The following is a 27,528-nucleotide window of genomic DNA, read 5'->3' on the forward strand; positions in this document are numbered from 1 at the left end:
AAATACCCAGACTAGGCATATCTATATACAGAAAGTGGATTAGAGGTTGCCTGGACTTGGAGGAGTGGCATGAGATTGGGAGGATTTGAAAGTTACTGCTAATGGGTACCGGTTCCCAGTGTTTTGGGGGACAGTGACAGCATTCAGACATTGACTGTGGCAGTGGTTGCACAAATCTGTGAATGAACTAAATAAAAACCATTGAATTATATACTTTAAGATGGAGAATTACATGCTATGTGAATTATATCTCAGTAAATTTAATAACTTAATTTAAAATAACCATAACCAATTGGGGGGGAAAAACCTGGTTGAAAATCAGTTATTGGAACTCAATACAAAATATAGGTAGGGGAAAGAATTCAAGATGTTAGTGAAAGTTTGCAGATAGGGAGCCAGGAAGTTTAGAAGGGGCCTGTTAACTCTGAGAAGAGGTGCAGCAAGGTGGGCCTATATGTTTGAGTGACTGGAGGACATGTGGAGGATGACTGGTTCTGAAATGTATACGGGTATTTCTGTAATAATACCACGTGTTTATTCTTGGCATATTTTACTTTCTTCAGAGTCATCTTAGAAAGTATAACAAAACTTGGGGTGCCTAGGTGGCTCAGTCAAGCGTCCAGATTCAGCTCAGGTCATGATCTCATGGTTTGTGGGGTTGAGCCCCGCCTCGGGCTCTGTGCTGACAGCTGAGAGCATGGAGCCTGTTTCAGATTCTGTATCTCCCTCTCTCTCTGACCCTCCCCTGCTAATGCTGTCTCTCTCTGTCTCTCAAACAAAACAAAACAAAACAAACAAAAAAAACCCAACACATTAAAAAAAGAAAATGTAACAAAACTTACAGAAAAAAATTCTGAGTTAAGGTAGGCCTCAAAATAAATGAAAGAGAGAGAAGGAGACACAGAACCAGAAGCAGGCTCCAGGCTCTGAGTTAGCTGTCAGCACAGAGCCTGACGCGGGGCTTGAACCCACGAACATGAGATCTGACCTGAGCTGAAGTCGGAGGCTTAACCAACTGAGCCACCCAGGTGCCCCTAATGTTTTATTTTTGATACAGAGAGAGACAGATCATGGGAGGGGGAGGGCCAGAGAGAGAGGGGAGACGCAGAATCTGAAGCAAGCTCCAGGCTCTGAGCTAGCTGTCAGCACAGAGCCCGACGCAGGGCTCGAACCCACAAACGTGAGATCATGGCCTGAGCCAAAGGCAGAGAGAGGCTTAACCAACTGAGCCACCCAGGTGCTCCTAGTGTTGGAGTCTTGAATATGGCTCAGGTCATGACCTTGTGGCTCTGGGATAGAGCCCTGCATCAGGCTTTGCAGTGACTGCGTGGAGCCTGCTTGGCATTGGGCATTCTCCCTCTCCCTGTTTCCTGCCCCTTCCTGGCTTGTGCACATGCACACTCAAATAAATAAACATAAAAATATTATTAACAAAAGCAATAGGAAACTTTAATAAAACAGTTTCCTGCGTAAGTTTCCATTACATTTGCACCCAGCACCAGCATCATGTGACTCTTTGCACCCTTAAAGTCTAGGGTTCTTGTTTCCTCCTTTGAGATGCCCTGTGAGGGCATTTGCTTCTAATAAAGGTCATTTTCACAAAAGTGAAAAATCTTAACCAAGGTGAAGAATTGAGTTAAAAAAATATATTCTAGTAAACACCAGCAGATGTTTTTGTGCTTTTCATCTCTACTTTGCTTTTCTGTGTATCTTATTAGCATAGTGAGAAGTACACTGGCCATTAAGCCAGCGACTCTGAGATCTTCATATATTGCTGAGTTTATTCTTTAATTGTGTGAAGCTTGCCCTGATCGCTTCAAAACATTAATGGGATAGAAAAAAGGATCATTTGTGAACTAGTGCCACCTCCACGCTTTGCTTCCATCATTCCCCTATTTACCAATAGCATATGAGCTAATTCAGAATAAAGAACCAGGCGTTGAAGCACAACAGACATTATGTGGGCAAAGTGTTGGTTATAGACTGTCTAAATAATATTTCACACATAGGTACTATTTTCTAAATATGTGTAGATGCTGTTGTGATTAATAAAACATGAATTCTTAAAACAATTTTCCTGACTTCATAGTAGCTTTTCATCATTTTCTCAATCAAGAGCTACTGATATTTCTAGAAAAGGTTGGGAACAATTGCTTTGAAGCAAAATGCAGTATGCTAGAGATCACTTACAGAATTCTTGTAAAAGAGTTTATTGCAGATCAGAAAAAAAAATCCTTGCAAGGTAACCAATTATAGTACATGGTAACTATAGCTGAGCTTCTCTTCAGTGTCAAGCATTCTATTAAGTGTTGTGTAGTGTTCTCTCATTTATTCTTCTTCTGGGTGGTTGTTGTCATTACTTCTATCGTAATAGACAAGGGGAAGGGCTCGAAGAACATGCTGTAGATGACAGAGCCAGTAGATAACAGAGTTGGGATTGGCAGCCACGTCTGTACTCAGGCCTTTCACACTATGCACTCGGTTGCTTCACTTCTCATGTAGTTCCCCAGCATGTGCTCTTAAATAGCATCAAGTAAAGTGCCAGTGTAAATACTTGGCTTGATGTAACCTCTGTTAATTGGAACACTGTATTATTAATGGAAATTAAGGATGTTAGTTAATTTAGAGGCATTTTATTTTAAAGACTTTGACTTTGGGTTATTAAATCTATGAAGAAATGCAATTCATTTAGTTATAATTTAAATCGTGTTTCTGCATCTCTAGTGCTCTTTTGACGTACTCTTTTGACGAAGGAGATTGCAGACAGGCAGGGGAGGTAGTATTTTATTAGTAGGAAGCATTGAGAGCCAGATCGTTTCCCTTTCTACAGAATAAATACTTAACACATTTGAATTAAAATACAGGAGTAAATAGTAACTTTGGAGACCACTATTTGTGCTTTTTGGATCAAATGCTGTTTGTTATTTTAGAAGAATTTTTAAAAAATTTTAAATGTTTTTTATTTATTTTTGAGAGACACAGGGAGACAGTGGGAGCAGGGAAGGGTCAGAGAGAGAGGGAGGTACTGAATCCAAAGCAGGCTCCAGGCTCTGAGCTAGCTGTCAGCACAGACCCTGACGCGGGGCTCGAGCCCAGGAACCATGAGATCATGACCTGAACTGAAGCCAGACGCTTAACTGACTGAGTCACCCAGGCGCCCCTAGAAGAATTTTTAAAAATAGGATCATTTTGGGGCGCCTGGGTGGCTCAGTCAGTTAACCGTCCAACTTCAGCTCAGGTCATAATTTCACAGTTGGTGGGTTCTAGCCATGTGTTGGACTCTACTGACAGCTCAGCCTGGAGCCTGCTTTGGATTCTGTGTCTCCCTCATTCTTTCAAAAATAAATAAACATTTAAAAATATTTTAAATAAGACCGTTTTATTATTTTTTGCTTTCTTTTAGGAAAACACCAGCGGTTACTGTTGGCAGTTTTTGTGACTCCTCTTATTGATCTTCGTTCTGATTTCTCCAAGTTTCAGGAAATGATAGAAACAACATTAGATATGGATCAGGTATGTAATGTACTCTTTTTTTTTTTTAATGTTTGTTTATTTTTGAAGGAGAAGGAGACAGAGTGTGAGTGGGAGAGAGGCAGAGAGAGGGTAGGAGACACAGAATATGAAGCAGGCTCCAGGTTCTAAGCTGTCAGCACAGAGCCTGATGCAGGCCTTGAACTCACAAGCTGTGAGATCATGACCTGAGCCAAAGTTGGATGCTTAACCGACTGAGCCACCCAGGTGCCCTTGTAATGTACTCTTTAATTTCAGGCAGCAGCAGAATATTTTTGAAATGCCACCAGAAGCCTTTGCAGATTTTTTTTTTTTTTTTTGCATTTTTGTGAGGCACCTTTGAGACGGTGGATGTAAGATTAAGTGAAGGGGAAAGTTTTTTGTTTGTTTGAAGAATTATTTTAGTGGCTAAAGGAAGATTAACAGAGGAAATGAGTATTGGGCATACCTGGCCTTGTTAAAGGAAATCTCACATGAAAGATTTCACATATGCAATCTGAATTTTGTTTTAATTTCAAGAGAAAAGGAAAATAGTAGTCACTGGAAAAGAGAAGAGAATAAAGGTAAATGTCGAACATTAACAAAACAAGAAAACTTCTCTTTTGTCTGTTTTCCATATAGGAATTTCTTTGGGAGAAGAGGTTAGATTAGGTGTGTGTCTCCTAAGTAGTTGTTGCTAAAACTAAAAAGTTAACCGTAGTCTAAATACTGTTTAGTTACAAATTTCTTATTAGTTGAGAAGAGCTTTTAGGTTATAAGCAGTTTGTACTTTGGGTCTTTAACTATATTAAATAGTAATTTATATATATAAATATTAGGTTGGAATAGTTTCTGAGGTAGTTGAAGATGTCCTTTTATGGGGGCGCCTGGGTAGCTCAGTCGGTTGAGCGTCCGACTTCGGCTCAGGTCATGATCTCGCAGTTCGTGGTTCGAGCCCTGCATCAGGCTCTGTGCTGACAGCTAGCTCAGAGCCTGGAGCCTGCTTGAGATTCTGTATCTCCCTCTCTCTCTAACCCTCCCCTGCTCATGCTCTCTCTCTCTCTCTCTCTCAAAAATAAATAAAAAATTAAAAATAAGATGTCCTTTTATGAAAACGAATTTGAAAGAAAATTTTATGAAATGGTAATTTTTATTTTGTTAAAAGCTTGTTTATAGAAAAAATTTATGATTGGCCACTGAATTAGTGTTTTCCAATTTTGTGACATTGAAAATAATATCTAAAATATTTTCTACACTAAATTTTCTGTCATAAATGATCATGCAGAGAATATGTGCTCTGATATTATTCATATTAAGGTAACAGTTTGGTTTGCAAATTGTTAGATTCTTTGCATTCTTCTTAATAACTGGATTTCAGTTAATGTTTGCCCTCTATGATGTTAATTTAGTTTGTTTTTACTGGATTGTTAACTGAGGTTTAAAGAAGTTAAACCTCATTTACTCTGTGCTCTTTGGATTTTAGAAGTGCATGAATATGTATATATAGGTGTAAATGCTTCACTCTGGTCCTGTTTTGTCAGTGATGGCCCTAAACAGCCGAAAGACTGGCATTGTTGACCCCTCATTTGGGAGAATTTGCATTTTAGCTATTGTTACTTCTGTAACATTTCTATGAGTGGAATGATTTAAGGTGGGCAACTTTCAGATCAATGGGAGGCAGAAGTATTATTCAGAAACATCTAATTCTGAAATACCACTGCCCACCAAGAGCAGAAGATGTGGCCTTCCCGGTGATTGGGCAAGGTTGGATATTTGTACACGGTCTTTAAATGAAAGCCTGTAGAGGCATAGTTCTTGGAGGTTAACAAAAACACCTACTAGCGTAGGGAGGTAGGAAGGCAGAAATCTAGATGCCTCATTGTCACCACAGCTTAGCTCTGCTGAAATGCTGCCATTGATTTTGCTCTGTGTGGCCAACTTTACTCTTCTACAAGTTGCCATGCTTTAATATTGTGGGTCTCAAACTTATCATGTATCAGAACCACTTGGTGGGCTTGTTGCAACAGATTGCAGAGCTCCATCCCCAGAATCAGATTCTTTTGGTCTGGGGCAGAGTGAGAAAATTCGAATTTCTTTTTTATTTTTTCTCTTTCCCTTTTTTTGTCTTTCTCTTCTCTTCTCTTTTTCCAAATCCAAGTTAGTTAATATATAGTGTAGTAATGGTTTCATGAATAGAATTTAGTGATTGTCACATATAACACCCAGTGCTCATCCCAACAGGTGCCCTCCTTAATGCCCATCACCCATTTAACCTGTCCCCCCACCCACATCCCTTCTGCAACCCTCAGTTTGTTCTCTATATTTAAGAGTCTCTTATGATTTGCCTCCTTCTCTGGTTTTATCTTGATTTTCCTATGTTTCCTACTCCTGTGTTTGTCTGTTTTTCATAAATTCCACATATGAGAGAAATCCGACTGACTTTGCTTAGCATAATACACTCTATTTCCATCCACATTGTTGCAAATGGAAGATTTTGTTCTTTAAAAAAAATTTTTTTTAGGGGTGCCTGGGTGGCTCAGTCAGTTAAGCCTCCGACTTCGACTCAGGTCAGATCTCACCTTTGTGGGTTCGAGCCCCGCATCTAACCGCTGGCTCAGAGCCTGGAGCCTGTTTCCGGTTCTGTGTCTCCTTCTCTCTCTGCGCCTCCCACTCTCATGCTCTGTCTCTCTCTCTATCAAAAATAAATAAAACATTAAATAAATAAATAAAATTTTTTTTTAATGTTTATTTTTGAGAGAGAGAGAGACACTGAGACACTGTGTGAGTGGGGGAGGGGCAGAGAGAGAGAAAGGAAGACACAGAATCTGAAGCAGGCTCAGGCTCTGATATGTCAGCACAGAGCCTGATGCAGGGCTGGAATTCGCAGGCTGTGAGATCATGACCTGAGCCAAAGTCTGGTGCTTAACTAATTGAGACACCCAGGTGCCCCAAGATTTCATTTCTTTTTTACGGCTAAGTAGTATTCTAGTGTATATACATACCACATCATCTTTACCATTCATCAGTGGATGGACATTTGGGCTCTTTCCATAATCTAGCTATTGTTGATAGTGCTGCTATAAAAATTGGGGTATATGTGCCCCTTAAAGTCTGCATTTTTGTATCCTTTGGATAAGTATCTAATAGTGCAATTGCTGGGTCATATGGTAGCTCTATTTTTAATTTTTTTTGAGGAAACTCTATATAGTTCTTCAGAGTAGCTGCACCAGTATTGCATTCCTAAAAATTTGCACTTCTAACATGTACCCAAATGATGCTGCTTGTCTGGGGATCACAGTTTGAGAACTACATGCTAATAAAACAAGTTACTTCTAATGAAGTAACTTTATTAGTAACATTTGCCTACTGCAAATGCCATGCTCTTGGGCATTATCTGGCCAAAAGTTGGTGTGTATAAATTGAGACTGCTCAAGAGTTTCTTAAAATTTGTAGCCCCTCTGTCAGTGTACAGATCTTCTACTGAACACCCTGTGTAGCTCTCTTTTTATCTGGGTCATCACATTCACAGCCTGTCCAGTAGATGTGGAGACCCGCATTTTAGGGCCTCTCTTCCTCTCCTGCTCTTGGACAGTAACAGCTGTCTCTGGCAATAAGCAGATTGTTTCCTTATACATAAGAAATGAGCCACTACTATGATAATTATAAGAAGCAGCAGGATGATAAAATGTTGGGATTCTTTTGGGGCACCTGGGTGGCTCAGTCAGTTGAGTGTCTAACTTTGGCTCAGGTCATGATCTTGCTGTTAGTGAGTTTGAGCCCCACGTCGGGCTCTGTGCTGACAGCAGAGAGCTTGGAGCCTGCTTTGGATTCTGTGTCTTCCTCTGTCTCTCTTCCGCCCCTGCTCGTGCTCTGTCTCTCAAAAATGAATAAATGTTCTAAAAAAATTTTTTTTAAGTGTTAGGATACTTTTGCTTCATATTTTACCTTTTGGTTTATTCCCTCCCTCCCCTCTTTCCTGCCCTCCTTCCCTCCTTTCATAAAATATTCTGACTGCATAGATTCAGCCCTTGGGATACCTAGCTGCTTAACAGCAAATAAGCCAAAAGATTCTGTCACAAATGATGATGTACCAAAATACAAAAATGTAAATTTTTAAAGTATTTTCTTTATTTGAAGCTTTTCTACTTAATAAAGGTAACACATCTGTTAGGTGAATCAGGGGCTCCTGTGTGGCTGAGTTGGTTAAGTGTCCCAATTCTTGATTTCGCGCAGGTCGTGATCTCAGAGTTAGTGAGATCAAGCCCTGAGTCGGGCTCTGTGCTAGGCAGGGAGACTGCTTAGGATTCTCTGCCATTCTCTCCATCTCCCTCCCTCCCCCCCTCAAAAAAACCCAAAAACCCAAAAACACGTGAAACAAAACAGTACAAAAGTATAGAGGCAAAAGTGACCATTATTCCCTCTTCAGGATGAACATTGTTTATGGCCTAATATGCTTCTTCAAGCTTCTTCCTCCTTATTATGAGTTAAGATTTACTTTATCTGAAATACTTGACATATATCTGTTAAACTAGACTTTACTGTGATTGTAAAATAGTTTTAATGTTTTTTTTCTAAGAATTTTTTTTTGAGAGAGAGCGAGAGGGAGAGAGATGGAGCCGTTGAATAAGGGAGAGGGGTAGAGGGAGAAAGAACCTTACGGAAATACTCAGGGCTCAGTCCCACGACCCTGGGATCATGACCTAAGCCAAATTAAGAGTCAGACCCTGAACTGGCTGGACCACCCAGGTGCCCCTTTTTTGTGTCAATTTTTGAATGATGCTATTGGATTAGAATGTTGTAAGATTTTGTGTCTGGGTAGAGTAGATTTTAGGAAGGCAAGCAGTGTAATTATATGGATAAAGACTGGAAAAGGAGAGGTCCTTTATCCTAATTTTATTGCTGTCACTTAAGATTATGACAAAACTTGATTTCTTAATCTGAAAGTAGTTAATTTAATAGGGAAGAAAAAACTTTTTTTTGCTCTCTTCAGTTCATTGTTTGGAGGTCTAATTCAACTGATAAACAGATTAGCAACAGAACAGACAGATTTTTGGGTTCACAGAAAAATGTGACTCAAGGAGGTTATTAAAATTTGGGGCTTATATATTATCTTAGTAGGGGAATGGGAGAGGGAGAAAGGGCACTTCCAGGGAAACAAAGGACTTTTACAAGTGATTAATGAGCCCTTTGGAGAATAGATTGAGGATATGATAATTTTTACTTCCTTGGTTATGAAACTCCCTAGGAAGGGATTTACAATAACTGAGTTCTTTGGGGAAGCTCTGCTTTTAGGGAGATAAGAGAGTTCAGAAACAAAATCTATTCTCAGATGCTTTCATCTTGGAATAATTTTTACGCCACTATAACATATTCTGAACTCCTCTTCACTGTTAAGTACTGTGTCAGTAAGATGTGAGCTCTGGATTTCCTCCCCCCCACCCTGTAGATTATCTGAGGTTCAAGTAGAAGTTAGGACTCTCTGTTTTGCACATAACCTAAAACTCAGTGCACCCCGGCTCATGAAATTAAAAGTCTAGAGATAGGGTAGGCTTTAATTTAGAGTTGCTTAATACACCAGCTCAAGAATACTATGCAAAGGACCTAATTTCTTTTATTTTTTTTTTGTAAAAAAAATTTTTATTTTTTACATTTATTTATTTTTGAGAGACAGACAGAGACAGAGCATGAACAGGGGAGGGGCATAGAGAGAAAGAGACACAGAATCTGAAGCAGACTCCAGGCTCTGAGCTAGCATCCAGCACAGAGCCTGATGCGGGACTCAAACCCACAAACCATGAGATCATGACCTGAGCCAAAGTCGGATGCTCAACTGACTGAGCCACCCAGGCGCCCCAAAGGACGTAATTTCTTGATGTCATCTATCTTTCATTATTTTAAGTCCAGCCTCGTGCTAGTTTCTCTTTGGGCCGTAGGTTGAGTATTTACCAGTAGTAATTCATGCAGCATTCCTAGGAAGAGTTCTGCAGTTTGTTTTGATAGGACCACTAAAGCAGTGATTGTGGCCAGAGATCTAGAATGTGATGATGGGCCCAGGATAAGATAGCTAGGGGTGGGTTATTCCACTGTTGGAAGTAAACAAAATTTAGAGCTCTACTGGGAAGGAGGAAGGAGGGAGTGAATGACTGTTATGTAGTCTACCAGCCTTGTCTGCTAAGATGGGGTCTTATAACTGAAGGCTTTCTTGTTTTATAGTGTGATGCTGTCTTTTAAATAAATACAATTCCTACTTAAAACCTGCTCTGGATTCTCTAGGGAATTGACCAGATACAATACCTTCTTTATTCTCAGTTATAAACCTTTAAACTTACCTCGGGGTTATAAAGTGAATTCAACCCTTCACTGTCATTGTAGATATTTGTAATGAATTTAGGAATTTAAATTACATGACTCAGAACTACTTTGAGCAAACCTCAGAGGGTAGCAATCATTTCATGTACGATTCCTGAAAGCTTTCCTCATGTTTTCCAGCTGTGCACTTAGGAGCTCATGTGATGAAGGGAGCAGTTATGAGTGGTTGGGTTATGTCTTTTTTTTCTAGGCTTAGCTTCATATATAATGCTTAAGGTATTTTTGTGTCTACTTTCCATACTTATGGAAAGATTTTCTGTTTCTGAAGTACATATAAATGTAGATCTCTACCACCCCCAGGGCAAGGTTCAAAATGGCAATGATTTTTCACAAAAAAGTAAATTTCAGTTAGATTGGATGATTCAGTGCGATGTATTAAATTTTAAAATCATTCTGTACTGTATTTGAGCATTTCATCTTTGAATATTTGCTTTTTTTTTTTTCTTTTTGTAAAATATAATTGTCAAGTTAGCTAACATAAAGAGTGTGCAGTGTGCTCTTGGCTTTTGGAGTAGATTCCCATGATTCATCACTTACAACACCCAGTGCTCATCCCAACACATACCCTCCTCAATGCCCATCACCCATTTCCCCCTCCCCACTATGTCCCCCCCACCCCCAATCAACCCTCAGTTTGTTTTCTTTATGTACGGGTCTCTTATGGTTTGTCTCTCTCTCTGTTTGTAACTGTTGTTTTTCCTTCCTCTCCCCCATGGTGGTCTGTTAAGTTTCTCAAATTCCACATATAAATGAAAACATGATGTCTGTCTTTCTCTGACTGACTTATTTCACTTAGCATAACACCCTCCAGTTGCATCCACATTGCAAATGGCAAGATTTCATTCTTTTTCATTGTTGAGTAGTATTCCATTGTTTATCTATACCATATCTTTATCCATTTATCAGTTGATGGACATTTGGGCTCTTTCCATAATTTCCACATTCCATTATTTATATGTACCACATCTTTTTTTTTTTTCCACATTTATTTATTATTGAGAGAGAGAGAGAGCATGAGCAGGGGAGGGGCAGAGAGGGAGACACAGAATCCAAAGCAGGCTCCAGGCTCTGAGCTACCAGCACAGAGCCCGACGAGGGGCTGGAACTCAAAAGCTGTGAGATCCTGACCTCACAGCTGCGAGAGCTGAAGTCGACCACTTAACTGACTGAGCCACCCATGTGCCCCATACCACATCTTCTTTATCCATTCATCAGTTGATGGGTATTTGGGCTCTTTCCATCCATTCCATAATTGATAGTGGTACTATCAACATTGGGGTACATGTGCCCTGTGATTTAGCACTCCTGTATCCTTTGGATAAATTCCTAGTAGTGCTTTTGCTGGGTCATAGGGCAATTCGATTTTTAATTCTTTGAGGAACCTCCACACTGTTTCCCAGAATGGCTGCACCAATTTACATTCCTACCAACAGTGCAAGAGGTTTTCACTTTCTCCACATCCTCGTGGACATCTGTAGTTTCCTGGGTTGTTAATTTTAGCCACTCTGACCAGTGTGAGGTGGTATCTCAGTGTGGTTTTGATTTATGTTTCTCTGATGATGAGCGATGTTGAGTGGCTTTTCATGTGTCTGTTTAGCCATCTGGATGTCTTTTGAAAAGTGTCTATTCATGTCCTCTGCCCATTTCTTCACTGCATTAGTTTTTTGGTGTTAAGTTTGGTAAGTTCTTTATGGATTTTAGATACTAATCCTTTATCCAATATGTCATTTGCAAATATCTTCTCCTATTCCATTGGTTTTGGGAATTGTTGATTGTTTCCTTTACAGTGCAGAAGGTTTTTATCTTGATGAGGTCCTAATAGTTAATTTTTGCTTTGATTTCTCTTGCTTTCAGAGACATGCTTTTATTTCCCTTGCTTTCTGGCATTTGCTGTGGCCAAGGTCAAAGAGGTTGTTGCCTGTTTTTTCCTCTAGGATTTTGATGGTTCCCTACCTCACATTTAGGTATTTTATCCATTTTAAGTTTATTTTTGTGTATGCTGTAAGAAAGTGGTCAGTTTCATTCTTCATAATGTTGTTGTCCAGTTCTCTCTGCACCATTTGCTAAAGAGACTTTTTTTCATTGGATGTTCTTTCCTGCTTTGTCAAAGATTAGTTGTCTATACATTTGTATGTGGGCCCAATTCTGGGTTCTGTATTCTGGTCCATTGGCCTATGTGTCTGTTTTTGTGCTAGTACCATACTGTCTTGATGACAGCTTTGTAGTACAAGCTGAAGTCCTGGATTGTGATGCCTCTAACTTTGGTTTTCTTCTTCAATATTACTTTGGCTATTCGGGTCTTTTGTGTTTCCATACAGATTTTAGGATTGTCTGTTCTAGCTCTGAGAAGAATGTTGGTACTATTTTGATTAGTATTTCATTGAATGTGTAGATTGCTTTGGGTAATATCAACATTTTTAACAATATTTGTTCTTCCAATCCATGAGCATGGAATGTTTTTCCATTTCCTTGTATCTTCCTTAATTTCTTTCATAGTTGTCTATAGTTTTCAACATACAGATCTTCTTTGGTTAGGTTTATTCCTAGGTATTTTAAGGTTTTCGGTACAATTGTAAATGGGATCGATTCCTTGATACCTCTTTATGTTGCTTTATTATTGGTGTATAGAAATGCAACCAGTTTCTGTATATTGACTTTATATCCTACAACTTTGCTGAATTCATGTATCAGTTCTAGCAGTTTATTGATGGAATCTTTCAGGTTTTCCACATAGAGTATTATGTCATCTGTGAAAAGTAAAGGTTTTGACTTCTTTGCCAGTTTGGATGCCTTTTATTTCATTTTCTTTGATTGCTGAGATTAGGACTTCCAAAACTGTGTTGAACAACAGTGGTGAGATGTGAATATTAGTTTTCACATACACTTATTATTAATATTTCCTCTATTATTGGAAAAGTAATAATATTAGGTAAAATTTTTAAAAATTTAATGTTTTATTTATTTTTGATACAGAGAGAGACAGAGCATGAGAGGGGGAGGGGCAGAGAGAGAAGGAGACACAGAACCGGAAGCAGGCTCCAGGCTCTGAGCTAGCTGTCAGCACAGAGCCCGACGCGGGGCTTGAACCCATGAACGTGAGATCTGACCTGAGCCGAAGTCAGAGGCTTAACCAACTGAGCCACCCAGGCGTCCCAGATAAAAATTTTTAAATGTATTTATTGTGAGAGGAGAATCCCAAGCAGGCTGTGTGCTGCCAGTGCAGAGCCTGACATGTGGCTCAAACTCCTGAACCATGAGATCATGACCTGAGCTGAAATCAAGAGTCAGATGCTTAACTGACTGACCCACCCTGGCACCCCTAGATGAATTTTTATTGACAATACCGGGACAGAAAAAATTGAAAGAGTTTTTTAAAAGCCCCTGTTTCATGATCCTACTATACCTATATCGCTATTGTATGAGTATATGTAAGCTGTAAAGATACTGTAGGATGTAAGTGCTTCAGTATTTTTGTTCTTGGAAATCATATATATTTTATTTTATGGTTAAAGTATAGTTGACACACTTTGTGAATATTAATTTCAAGCATACAACTCAGTGGGTAATGCTATGCTCACCATACAGTGCTTTTATAATACCATTGACTGTATTTCCTAAGCTGTACTTTTTATCCCTGTGACCTAATTGTACCATAACTGGAAGCCTGTACCTCCCACTCCCCTCCACTCATTTTGCTCATCCCATATACCCCTCCTTTCTGGCAGTTATCAGTTCTTTGTATTTACGGGTCTGTTTCTGCTTTTTGTTTGTTGGTAGACCTTTAAGTTGTTTTTAACTCTTGGCTATTATGATTAAGACTTTTATGAGTAGTCATGTACAAGTATTTAAGTTCCTGTTTTCAGTTCTTTTAGGTATATATTTAGGAATGGAATTGCTGGGTCATATGTTAATTTTATGTTTAACTTTTTGGGGAAATCACTAAATTGTTTTCCAAAATATCTGCACCATTTAACATTCCCACCAGCAATATAGGAGGACTCCAGTTTCTTCACATTGCTGCTAATAGTTACTATTTTCTGTTTTTTGGTGGTGTTTTTCATAATAGCCAAACTAGTGGGTATGAAGTGATACTTAATTATATTTAAAAAAAATTTTTTAATAAACAACCCAATTTTATTATTATTATTTTTTTAGCATTTATTTATTTTTGAGAGATAAACATGAGTAGGGGAGGGGTAGAGAGAGAGAGAGGGACACACAGAGTCGGAAACAGGCTCCAGGCTCTGAGCTGTCAGCACAGAGCCCAACGCGGGGCTTGAACCCACAAACCATGAGATCATGACCTGAGCCGAAGTCGGACACTCAACCGACTAAGCCACCCAGGCACCCCTAAAAAAAGTTTTTTTAAATGTTTATTTATTTGAGAGAGAGAGAGAGAGAGAGAGCGAGAGCTCGTGCAAGCGTATGAGCAGGGGAGGGGCAGAGAGAGAGGAAGACATGGAATCCAAAGCAGGGTCAGGCTCTGAACTGTGTCAGCACAGAGCCCGATGCAGGGTTTGAAGCCATGAACCAAGAGATCATGACCTGAGGTGAAGTCAGACACTCAACCACTGAGCCACCTAGGCACCCCCGTTATGGTTTTGATTTGCACGTCGCCAGTGGCTGATGATGTCTGGTATCTTTTTTTATGTTTGGTGCCCATTTATTTGTAATCTTTGGAGAAATGTCTGTTCAGATCCTTTGCTCATTTTAAAATTGGGTTGTCTTTTTGTGGTTGAGTTGTAAGAGTTCTATATATATTCTGGATACTAGACCCTTTTTCTAGGAAATAAATACTTCTTTCTGGGTTTTCCACTTGCCACAATTTGTTCGTAGTGATTTGCTTATTATGCTTTAAAAACATCGCTGCATTTGCAGATATATTCCCTGCTTATTTTTAATATAATCTGTGCCTCCCCCAGCATTTCCTCCTTTACATAGTTTTATCTGTTTTTTAATCAGATATCATCTTGTGACTTTTAATTTTTATTTTGTATTAATTCTGTTAAGTAGTCTTCACTCCCAGTGTATAGCCCAACGAAGGGCTTGAACTCATGACCCTGAGATCAAGACCTGCTCCAAAATCAAGAATCTGCCTCTTAACTGACTGAACCACTGAAGTGCCTCAACTGTGATTTTTTTTTTTTTGAATCCTCTTTTGTATTTTTGCTTTTTTATTTCATTAATACCAGGTCTTATGTATTTTTCCATCTTTTTTTAAACTTCTTTAGTTAAGTTTTCACTATTTTTCCAGCCTTTTTCAGTAAACATTTCAGGTTACATTTTTTTTTCTATACGTTGCTTTAGCTGAATGTATCCCATAAGTTTTATAGGTAAAATCTCTTAGTTTTAAGAGTTTTATTCCCATTATCATTTATTTAGAAATATATGTTTTTTAATTTCTAAGCTTTTAGTACATGTCAGTTTCATAAAAGTTCTTAGTGTACTGGAGGATCACTTGTGCTCCCTAGTTTTGTTGCAGTTTTCTATATGTCCATTAGATTAGATAGGGCTTTAGTTGTTTTGTTCACATTGTCTGTATGCTTGCTAATTTTTGATCTGCTGAGTTACTGAGAGAAGTGTGGATTTCTTATACAGTTCATTTCATTTTTCTTCATATGTTTTTAAGGCACAGAGCTATAGTTTCTTTGGTGAACTGAACCTTCATCATTCTTTAGGGACAGCATTTCATAATGCTTTTTGCCTTAGATATATTTTGTCTGATAGTACGAGGGCCATGACAGAGTCCTTTTTTTTATTTTTTTTACATTATCTAGACTTTTCTGTCCTTTGTGAGTCTTTATGGTAAGAAAGCTTATAGCTGGATTTTATTTATTTTACATTTATTTTCATTATCTTTAAAAATTTTTTAATGTTAATTTATTTTTGAGGGAGAGACTAGAGCATGAGGGAGGGTGGGGCAGAGAGAGAGGGAGACAGAATTCAAAGCAACCTCCAAGCTCTGAGCTGTCAGCACAGAACCTGATGTGGGGCTCGAACTCACAAACTGCGAAGTCATGACCTACGCTTAAGTTGGACGCTCAACCAACTGAGCCACCTAGGCACCCCTTTCATAATCTTTTTAAGTGGCAATTTGGATTTATTTCTGCATAATTTTGTGATTCCTATTCTTCCTGGTTTCCCTTACTTGAAAGTTCTGTGTTTCTTGTATATTAATTGGGTTTTTAAAATTCTATTTTGCCTTTCCTTTTTGTTTAAACATAAGATCTTTTTTTGTTGTTATTTTTTTTAATGTTTATTTACTTTTGAGAGAGAGAGAGAGAGAGAGACTGCATGAGCAGGGGGAAGGGCAGAGAAGAGGGGGAGACCCAGAACTGGAAGCAGGCTCTGGTCTCTGAGCTGTCAGCACAGAGCCCGACACGGGGCTCGAACTCATGAACCATGAAATCATGACCTGAGCTGAAGTCAGATGCTTAACCAACTGAGCCACCCAGGTGCCCCTATTTTTTGCTTTCCTTATAGCTCCTCCCCCATCCTATTATACATGCACTTGTTTGGAATTTATTTACAAATTTTTATAAAATATGTATACATAACTCATTAAAATCAAAGTCTGTCAGTATCTTCTCACTTAGCCCCCAAAATACTAAGACCTTCGAATATCTGAGATCATAATACATTTCTACATTATTGGCTGGTATTTTAGTTCTTTTTTCCCCCTTAAATTTCCATTCTATACAGTCAGTGTTAAATTTAGATTTGCCCATATGCTTACGAATTTCTTGCTATTCATTACTTCTTCCTGAATATTCTTTAGGAGTTCTTTTATTGGCAGTCTGTTAGTCAGGTTTTGTTTGTTTGAAATGTGTTTTTCACCCATGTTCCTGAAGGATTTTTGTGGGTGTATAATCCAGATTGGAGATTGACAGTTATTTTTCCTTAATATCTATGATATTGTATTGTGCTGTTTGTTGGTTTGCATTATTATTGTTCAGAAGTCTTTGTTCCAGATACTGATTCGATTTACTGCTGAGTCCAAAAGTGAATTTCTTTTTCTTTTTCTTGTTTGGATTTACTGTGTTTTCTTAATCAGGGAATTCATGGCTTTTATCAATTATCAATCATTACCTCTTCGAATGTTGTGCTCCTTCATTCTCTTCTTCTAAAACTGTGTTTGGACATATGTTTACACTGTCACATTTCTTTTCTGCCAAGTGTCTGTGCTGCTCTCTTTGTGATTACTTCAGATGTTCTAGTTCACTGAGCATCTCTTCAGCTCTGATACGTCGTTTAACCAGTCTATAGGGTTTTTTTTCCCCAATGATTATATTTTTTATTATAAAAGTTACTTGGTTCATTTCTAACTCTGCCTAGTCTTTTTTTTTTAAAGTAATATCTTGTTCTTTGCTCATATGTTCCATTCTCTTTTATATTACTTTAAACATTTTATTATACTTAACATTCCATATCTCGAATTTCTTGGTTTAAATCGCTTCTTGTTTCTGCAGAGTTGTTGTTTTGTTTTGTTTTTTTATGCTTACTGTTGGCTCCTTTCCTTGTTTGTTATGTTTATTTATTTTAAATGTTTATTCATTTAGAAAGAGTAGGGGAGGGGCAGAGAGAGAGAAAAGAGAGAGAATATCAAGCAGGCTCAGTGCTGTCAGCGTAGAGCCTAGCGTAGGGCTTGCTCCCCTGAGCCTCAAGATCATGACCTGAGCTTAAATCGAGTCAGACACTTAGCTGACTGAGCCACCCCAGTGCCCCTGTTATGTACATTTAGATTACGAATTCTCATCTTTTGGGTTATGTCTGTGCAGATCATACATCACCCCCCAGATAAAATTTGCTTTTGCTTTTGTCATATATCCCATAATGTAATTAAGCCAGAAATACTTTTACTTTTCAAGTGTATTTATTAATTTTGAGAGAGTGCAAGCAGGGGAGGCACAGAGAGGGAGAATCCCACATAGACCGTGACATGGGGCTCAATCTCATGAACTGTGATCATGACCTGAGCCAAAATCAAGAGTTGAACGCTTAAGCTATGGAGCCACGCAGGCATCCTGTGGCCAGGAACACTTTGAATGGAATTTCCTAGCCTGGAGCGTTTTTGATTTGTTGGAGCAGAGATTTAGCTGCTTAAAAAAAAGCCCCAAATAAATAAATGATGGCTCAAGTACTCGAGTCTGAATATGGGTTTAATTTTCTGTCAGAGTAGTGTGAGCATAGCAGCACAGGGCTGCAGGGTAGCCCTGCAGTGTCTGTGACCTGGCTCTTTCCTTGTTGCTCCAGAAAGGTCCAAGTTGGCTTACTACCTTGCCTTTATTCCAGCAAGTAAGAGGACAAAAGTGGAAGAGGAGGAGACATTCTAGAAATGGTACACATCATTTCTGCTCACATTCTGTTGGCCAGAATTTAGTCCTGTCTGCACACCTAGCTGCAAGGGAAGCTGGAAATGCATTCTTTGTTCATAGTAGTTATGTATTCTGTGAAAAATTGCCAGTTCTATTAGTGTAGAAGGAAGGAATAATAGAAATGGCAACAAAGCACCTTTTCCCACTGCCATCAAAAATAGCAAACATTTGAAATCCCAACCCCAGTGAGGCCAGGCTTTTAGCCACACTGGCGTGGTTCTTTGCTGGTAACTCTCTACTTTGCAGGGACTCTGACCTCTAGTTTTTTCTTTAAAATTTTAAAATGTTTTTAATATGTTTTTTAATTTATTATTTTTATTTTTTATTTTTAGAGAGAGAGCATGAGCAGGAGAGATGGGTAGAGGGAGGGAGGAAGGAAGGGGGGAGACAGGGAGAAAGAGAGAACGAGAACCTCAAGCAGGCTGCACACTCAGTGCAGAGCCTGATGGGGGGGTTCAACCCTGCAAGGCTGGGATCGTGACCTGAGCTGAAATCAAGAGTCACATGCTCATCTGACAGAGCCACCCAGGAGCCCCATACCTGTAGTTTTTCAAACTCACCTCTACATTTATTTCAAAAAATGATTATAATATTTATTATTTCTAGGGTAGTGGAGTACTTTTTTGCTTGTTTTAAGATTTCTAGCATCTTCCATATTTTCTACTCTGTAGTTACTTAAGTCTGTCTTTCATGTGGTTTCTCTCATTAGAGCAAGTTTTTCTACTCTATTAGTACAGGTAATTTTATTTTAATGTTTATTTTGAGAAATAGAGAATAGGGGAAGGGTAGAGAGATGGAGAGACCCAGAATCCCAAGCAGGCTCCATGTTGTCAGCATAGAGCCCGACACTGGACTCAAAACTCATGAACGGTAAGATCATGACCTGAACTGAAATCTAAGACTCAGATTCTTCACAGATTCTTAACCGGCTGAGCCACCCAGGTGCCCCTGATACAGGTAATTTGATTCAACGGTGTCTCTTCTCTGGTATATTGTTTATTCATACTTAAATGATAGTGTTAGGACCTAATTTCTTTCTTTGTTCTTTTATCTTGTTTCTGAATTTCATCTTCCCATTTTGGAGTTCCAAGCCTGGGATCCTTTTCCTCAGTCTTCTTTGTGTAGTCTAATGTAATGAGTGTGTGTGTGTCTCTGGTGATAGGTGGGTGATGTTGTTGGAAAGACAGCTAGACATTAAAGGTCATATGTCTCAGTTCTAGGTTAGAATACGGAGTTGGATGGTATATTTTAATATCCCAGATTGTTTGGGAGGAGTGATGTCTTGCTGAAGGGTAGGTACCCTGTTCGGAGTGTGGGCATTATTTTAGTGCATTAGGACCCAGTCATTCACTTTCCCGGTTTCCAGTCTCCTCAGCAGTACTTTCACGAAGAAAGGAAAATGAAAGGATACCCGTTCAACGTTCTTCCCTCCAGATTTGGGATTCATAGTGAAGATTCTCAGAGTTTTGTTAATTTACCAATGGGCTTCTGGAAGGTGAGGGGTGGTCAGGAAAGGAACATGAACTGGCTCTGTCTCACTTTAAGTTCATTGGAAGAGGCAAATTCTTTAGCAGTGTCACTCAACTATTGTAGCATTATTTTCCCTGAAGTTATCCTAATTCTTGGTTCTTGTTTCTACATCATCTTCACTGTCTGAATAAACTCTATAGTATTACTGAGGTACCATTGTGCAAATATTGTGATGTTTCAACATTTCTGGGTTTTGCTGTAACAGATAAATCTGCAGAGATCTTATTCATCCCTGTGTGTCTTTGCATCTGTTGCATTACTCCTGAAATTGAATTCCTGGGAGTAGCATTGCTGTGTCAAAGGGTATAACAAATATCCCTGAATCTTGTCGAATATTGCTTTTTTTTTTTTAAGGTTGTAACAACTTAGATATCCCCCAGAAATGAATGAGTACACTAATTTCGCTGCAGCCTCGTTAGTATTTGGTGGTATGGTTTCTTTTTCTTTAAAAAAAAAAAAAGCTATCGAATAATATTTTAAGGTTGCTTAAATAGTCATATCTTTTACTGTTGAGCTTTAGAATTTTCCTGTGGGTTAGTTTACTACTTATTTTACTACTTATTTTCTCATTTGTGAGTTATATGTCTTTATATTTGTCCATTGAATGACAAAATGTCCTTGATATTTTTCTCATACATGCAAACCAAGTTCCTTTACAAAAGAAGATGTTAACCTTTCTTATTTCTACATTTTATAAAGCTATTTTTACAAATCTTTGTTTTTTTAATTAGGTTTATTTTTAAATTTTTAATTTCATTATAATTAAATCTCATCAATTTAAACTGAGAAATTTATGTGATAAATATTTTATTCTCTTTTTGTTATCTTTTAAAGTAGAAAGTAATTGGAAAAAAATTATATTAATCCTTTGTACTAAGGTGTTTTGTTTTTGTTTTTGTTTTTCTTAGAGTGCAGGGAAGAGGATCAGTGGGAAAGAGAGAAAATCTTAAGCAGGCTTTACACTTTGTGCTGATCCCGACAACCCAGGGCTCTGATCCCAACCACGCTGCGATCATGACCTGAGCCAAAATCAGGAGTTGGTTGCTCAACCGAGCCCCCCAGACACCCCTATTTGTTTGCTAAGTTAAAAAAAAATCTCCCTGGGGCACCTGGGTGACTCAGTCGGTTAAGCCACCAACTCTTGATTTCGTTTCCTGTCATGCTCTCACGGTTCATGAGTTGTAGCCCTGCATCAGGCTTGGCGCTGAGCTCCGAGCCTGCTTTGGATCTCCTGGCTCCCTCTCTCTGCCACTCCCCCATGTGTGTGCCACTGCCGTCTCTCAAAAATAAATAAATGTTTAAAAAAAAAAAAAAACCTCTTTGTCTTAGAAAACTAACTCTCATATGTTATGCTTTTATACATAAATTTTTTTTAAATAGCTTTTTTTTTAAAAGTAGGCTCTGCACCCAGCATGGGGCTTGAATATGAGTTGCATGCTCTACTGACCAAGCCAGTCAGGCACCCTTATCTTTTTTTTTTTAAGATTTTATTTTTAAGTCATCTCTATACCTAACATGGGGCTGAAATGTACAACCCCAAGATCAAGAGTTGCATGCTCCCCCAACTGAGCCAGCCATACACTCTTCCCCTAATTCTTTTAATCATTTTTAATGTTTATAAGGATATGCTTCATTCATTTTTAAAAATATTCTTTCCTAATTTTGTCTGGTTTTTAGTCATTTTGTTTCAGAAAGAGATTCCCATTAGACATTCACTAGGAATTAGTAGATGTTAATGTTTGATTTAGTTTTTGTAGTTTACGTTTTTGCTTACCAGTTGTTTTAAATACTCCAATAAGCAGTTATTTTTTTATACAAGTCTAATTATATAGTGATGTGCCTGGGTGGCACAGTTGGTTAAGCGTACAACTTTTGATTTTGGTTCAGGTCCTGTTCTCAAGGTTCATGGGTTTGGGCCCCATGTCAGGCCCTGCACTGATTGTGCGAGGTCTGATTGGGATTCTCTCCTCTCCCTCTCTCTCTCTCTCTCTCTCTCTCTCTCTCTCTCTCTCTCTCTCTCTCCTATCTCTCTCTCTCTCCCTCTCCCTCCCTCCCCTTTCACTCTCTCTCTTACAGCTAAATAAATAAAAATAAAAGTCCTATATAGGGCGCCTGGGTGGCTCAGTCCATTGAGTGTTGGACTCTTGATTTCAACTCAGGTCATGATCTTACAGTTGAGATCCCAGCCTGGAGTCAGGCTCTGTGCTGTGTGTGGAGCCTGCTTAAGATTCTCTCTCCCCCTGCCCTTTCCCCACTCGTGAATCTGCATGGATGTGCTTTCTCTCTCTCGCTTGCTCTCTCTCAAAAATGTATGAATAAATAAATTGTGAGGTCTACCAAAATTCAAACGAGAAGAGATAGAAAATCTGAACAGACCGATAACTGGTGAAGAAATTAAATTAGTTATCAAAAATCTCCCAGTGAATAAGAGCCCAGGACCAGATGGCTTCCCTGGGGAATTCTACCAGACATTTAAAGGAGAGTTAATACCCATTCTTCTCAAGCTATTCCAAAAAATAGAAATAGAAGGAAAACTTCTGGACTCATTGTACGAAGCCAGCATCACTTTGAATCCCAAACCAGAGACACAACAAAAAAGAGAACTACAGGCCATTATCTTTGATGAATATGGATGCAAAAATCCTCCACAAGATCCTAGCAAATCGAATTCAATAGCATATAAAAAGAATTATCCACCCTTATCAAGTGGGATTCATTCCCGAGTTACAGGGTTGGTTCAGTATTAGCAAATTCATCAATTTGATACATCACATTAACAAAAGAAAAGATAAAAACCATATGATCCTGCTGATAGATGCAGAAAAAGCATTTGACAAAATACAGCATCCTTTCTTAATAAAGACCCTTGAGAAAGTCAGGATAGAAGAAACTTACTTAACCATTATAAAACCCATTTTTGAGAAGCCCACAGCTAATAACATCCTTAATGGGGAAGAACTGAGAGGTCTCCCCCTGAGATCAGGAACATGACAGAAATGTCTACTTTCACCACTGTTGTTTAACATAGTGCTGGAAGTCCTAGCATCAGCAATCAGACAACATAAGGAAATAAAGGGCATCAGAATTGGCAAAGATGAAGTCAAACTTTCACTTTTTGCAGATGACATGATATTCTACATGGAAAACCCGACAGACTACACCAGAAGCCTACTAGAACTGATCCATGAATTCAGCAAAGTGGCAGGGTACAAAATCAACATTACAGAAATCAGTTGCATTTTTATATACCAATAATGAAATCAAGAAACTGATCCCATTCATAGTTGCACGAAAAACCATAAAATACCTAGGAATAAACCTAACCAAAGATGTAAAAGATCTATATGATGAAAACTATAGAAAACTTTGAAAGAAACTGAAGAAGATACAAAGAAATGGAAAAACATTCTGTGCTCATGGATCGGAAGAATAAACATTGTTAAACTGTCATTATTACCCAAGCAATATACATATTCAATGCAATCCTAATCAAAATTGCACCAGCATTCTTCTCAAAGCTAGAACAAACTATCCTAAAATTTATATGGAACCACAAAAGACCATGAATAGCCAAAGTAATATTGAATAAGAAAACCAAAACGGGAAGCATCACAATCTCAAACTTTAGCCTCTCCTACAAAGCTGTCATCATTAAGACACTCTGGTATTGGCACAAAAACAGACACATGGCAAATGGAATAGAATAGAGAGCCCAGAACTGGACCCACAAATGTGTGGCCAGTTAATCTTTGACAAAACAGGAAAGCGTATCCAATGGAAAAAGACAGCCTCTTTAACAGATGGTGCTGGGAGAACTGGACAGCAACATGCAGAAGAATGAAACTAGACCACTTTCTTACAGCGTACACAAAAATAAAACTCAAAATGGATGAAGGACCTGAATGTGAGACAGGAAACCATCAAAACCCTAGAGGAGAAAGCAGGAAACAACCTCCTTGACCTCCATTGCAGCAGTTTCCTACTCGACACATCCCCAAAGGCAAAGGAATCAAGAGCAAACATGAACTATTGGGACCTCATCAAGATAAAAAGCTTCTGCATGGCAAAGGAAACAATCAAGAAAACTAATAGGCAGCTGATGGAATGGGAATAGATAGTTGTAAATGACATATCAGATAAAGGGCTAGTATCCAAAAATCTATAAGGAACCCACCAAACTCCACACCCAAAAAACAAACAATCCAATGAAGAAATGGGCAGAAGACATGAATAGACACTTCTCCAAAGAGGACATCCAGATGGCCAACAGACACATGAAGCGATGCTCAATGTCACTCATCATCAGGGAAAGACAAATCAAAACCACACTGAGATAGCACTTCGCACCGGGTAGAATGGCTAAAATGAACAAATCACGAGACTATAGATGCTGGCGAGGATGTGGAGAAACAGGTACCCTCCTACACTGTTGGTGGGAATGTAAATTGGTGCAGCCACTCTGGAAAACAATGTGGAGGTTTCTCAGAAAATTAACAATAAAACTCCCCTGTGACCCAGCAATAGCACTGCTTAGGAATTTATCCAAGGGATACAGGAGTGCTGATGCATAGGGGGCACATGTACTCCAATGTTCATAGCAGCACTTTCAACAATAGACAAATCATGGAAAGAGCCTACATGTCCATCAACTGATGAATGGATCAAGAAGATGTGATTTATATATACAATGGAATACTACATGGCAACGAGAAAGAATGAAATCTGGCCATTTGTAGCGATGTGGATGGAACTTGAGGGTGTCATGCTAAGTGAAATAAGTCAGGCAGAGAAGGACAGATACCATATGTTTTCACTCATAAGTGTAACAGGAAAAACTTAACAGAGGACCATGGGGGAGGGGAAAGGGGGAAGAATAGTTGGGGAGAGGGAGGGAGGGAGGCAAACCATGAGAGACTTTTGAATACTTAGAACAAACTGAAGGCTAATGGGGAGGGGGAGAGGGGAAGAAGGGTGATGGGGATGAGCACTGGGTGTTATATGGAAACCAACTTGGCAATAAACTATAAAAAAATAAATTGTAAGGTTAAAATCAAACTCCTATATAATTGAGACCTTGTTTCTAAATATCTTGTGTATGCATTTGCCATTGTAAATGAGATCTGTCTTTCATTATGATTTCTTGCTGGCTATTGATAAGAATTTAGGAAGAAAAAGTACTTCAGAGATATTTTGATGAACTTACCATTTGAAGAAATAAAATTCTGTAGTATTTTTTTAAACTTTGAAATCCTAAGATGCATCCTTGGTTTGGGTAAAAACTACACATTTTTTATAAGCTGTGAACACTGAACATTGTTTAGTAATGTTTAGGAAAAATATAGTGAACATTATTTAGGAGGAACTATAAATAAAAATACTGAATGCTGCTAGTGACAGAAGCCCTGCATTTTTTCATCCAAGTTATTTTCAGTCATCTAGAGCACTAAGCTCCTTATAAACAGGGTTTTACATCTCCTAATAAGTAGAAACTCTTTAAAGTATTGGCTGAGTAACTTAAAACAGAAGTTTAACTCAAAACTCAAGTGAAATTTAAATGAAAGAAAAGAAAATTGTGATTTTTATCTCTACCCATCATTTATAAAATGTAGCTATTCTTGGGGTTCCTGGGTGGCTTAGTTGGTTGATTAAGCTCCGACTTCAGCTCATTTCATGATCCCGCCAGCCCAGTGGCGGGAACCTGCTTCAGATTCTGTGTCTCCTCTGTCTGTCTCTCCCCTACTCATGCGCGCTCGCACTCTCTCGATCTCTCTTTCAAAGAAAAAAAATTTTTAAAATGCAGTTATTCTTTGTTCTCTCGGTAGGTGGAAAACCATGAATTCCTTGTAAAACCTTCATTTGATCCTAATCTGAGCGAATTAAGAGAAATAATGGATGACTTGGAAAAGAAGATGCAGTCAACGTTAGTAAGTGCAGCAAGAGATCTAGGTAAGAAGGGTTCATTGGAGGTTTTTGTCTATAGAGTAACTACACTGGTGCCAGAATTACTTTCCAGGAAGATACAGTGGATCATGCCACTTCCTTGTTTAAAGTGCCAGGCTTTTCTTATACACAGTAAAATTACAAACACTTCAAGTTAACATACAGGAATACTTTGCATTTGGAGCCTCATCCTCTTTCAGACTCATCTCTTACTCTCTTAATCCATGGATGATCTCACATTCCACAATTCAACCAAGATGCAGTTGCATCGTTTCCTTTATACAGGATCTGTATTAAGTGTCACCTCCACTATAAGCCTAATTCTACTAGGAGTAGTTTGCCGATATGGCTCTGAGGTTCCTGAGCACTTCATTAACATCAGCTTTTCTTTTTAATGTTTGCCTTCCATACCAGATTATTAATTCTCCCAATTAGTCTCATACTGTTTACACAGATTTGTTCTGATTTGTAAACCTCTTTGTTTTGAGCATCGCTCACATCTATATTACATGAATAAATAAATCTTAGAATATTAGAAGACCCCTTGAGCAGTACTACTTAATTAAACTTTCGGAGAATCTGATGAAAGTTGTGAAGGCCTCTTCCCTGAAATATGTACATACCTATGTATACAAAAAGTTTTACAATAGTTTCCGTTGAGAATCCATGTATGAACTAGACCCTAGGTAAAGAATCTTTGCTTTACTTTACCCTTCTCATTTCATCTCTCTCTCTACCTTCTTTTTACAGTCTCTTTCCTCCCTAATGCAGTGATTTCCTCCCCAGTCCAGTGAGGTCTGTCTTAATTGTTTGCCGCTACTAATATTTCTTAGCCATGCTTTAGTAATTAAATTTGTCGATACGCTCTCTCTTCTGGTTTGTACTCTAAAGACCACAACGAGGTGATGAGGACGGACTTTAAAATATTCAAAAATCTTAGGTATACAATGTCTAGCTGATTGATGATTGCTTACTTTGTGAAGTTTCCTACACTTACTTAACAGAAAATACATGTCCTAGTTTTTCTAGAGTTTCATTATCAGAGTTTTGAGCTTTTGTTTAGAAAATGTATTTGTTCACTTTAATCATACTCTATAATAGTTCCAGAGAAATGCTTCTGTGAACCCTGGTGCAGAACTCTCTAGTGGCAGAGGCCATATGTTAATCCATCCTCATGTCCCTAGCCCACTGCTTTGCTCTGCAGACTCAGATGCCTATACCCAGAAAGAGCTTCTACCTCAGAAGCTAACATTAATACAGGAGTTTAAGGATTTTATAGATAGCTTTCATTTATGTAGTTTTTGAATGAAGTAGAGTTTAAATCTTTCCCAGTTAGATAATCTTCATAATTTCCACTACACTGTCCTATTGTAAAAGTATGTTTTTAACCATTTAGAGTTAATTATTTTAAACATTTTTATTGAAAAATGGCTGTAGACCTCTGTGACCTACTTCTTCTTTATTTTGTTGTCATGAAGGCTTGGATCCTGGCAAACAAATTAAACTGGATTCCAGTACGCAGTTTGGTTATTACTTTCGAGTAACATGTAAGGAAGAAAAAGTCCTTCGTAACAATAAAAACTTCAGTACAGTAGATATCCAGAAGAATGGGGTTAAATTTACCAACAGGTTTGTAAGTTTACATTATAGTGTTAAGTCTTCAGCAATGCCATGGAACTGAATTATTCTCGGATATGTGAATGTTCTATGATAAGGAAGTTTTACTTTGCTTATTAATTGATATAAGGCATAAGGTAAGACTGAAGCTTTATTTTCTTATAAGAGCCCTAGTCAGGTGTTCCAACACCCCCTTGGTAAATAACTC

At 38.5% G+C, this 27,528-nt stretch overlaps 1 protein-coding gene across 1 annotated transcript in view; it reads left to right on the forward strand.

The window, feature by feature from the left end:
• MSH2 (mutS homolog 2) overlaps positions 1-27,528 on the forward strand; it is an 88,868-nt gene that overhangs the window by 46,581 nt on the left and 14,759 nt on the right. The window contains exons 8-10 of the mRNA XM_029937314.1: positions 3,404-3,513; positions 25,586-25,709; positions 27,182-27,332. Of these exons, the coding sequence (XP_029793174.1) occupies positions 3,404-3,513; positions 25,586-25,709; positions 27,182-27,332 (385 nt within the window). The remainder of the gene's footprint in view (positions 1-3,403; positions 3,514-25,585; positions 25,710-27,181; positions 27,333-27,528) is intronic.

This window comes from Suricata suricatta, chromosome 4 (genome assembly GCF_006229205.1).
Source record: "Suricata suricatta isolate VVHF042 chromosome 4, meerkat_22Aug2017_6uvM2_HiC, whole genome shotgun sequence".
Taxonomy (NCBI): domain Eukaryota; kingdom Metazoa; phylum Chordata; class Mammalia; order Carnivora; family Herpestidae; genus Suricata; species Suricata suricatta.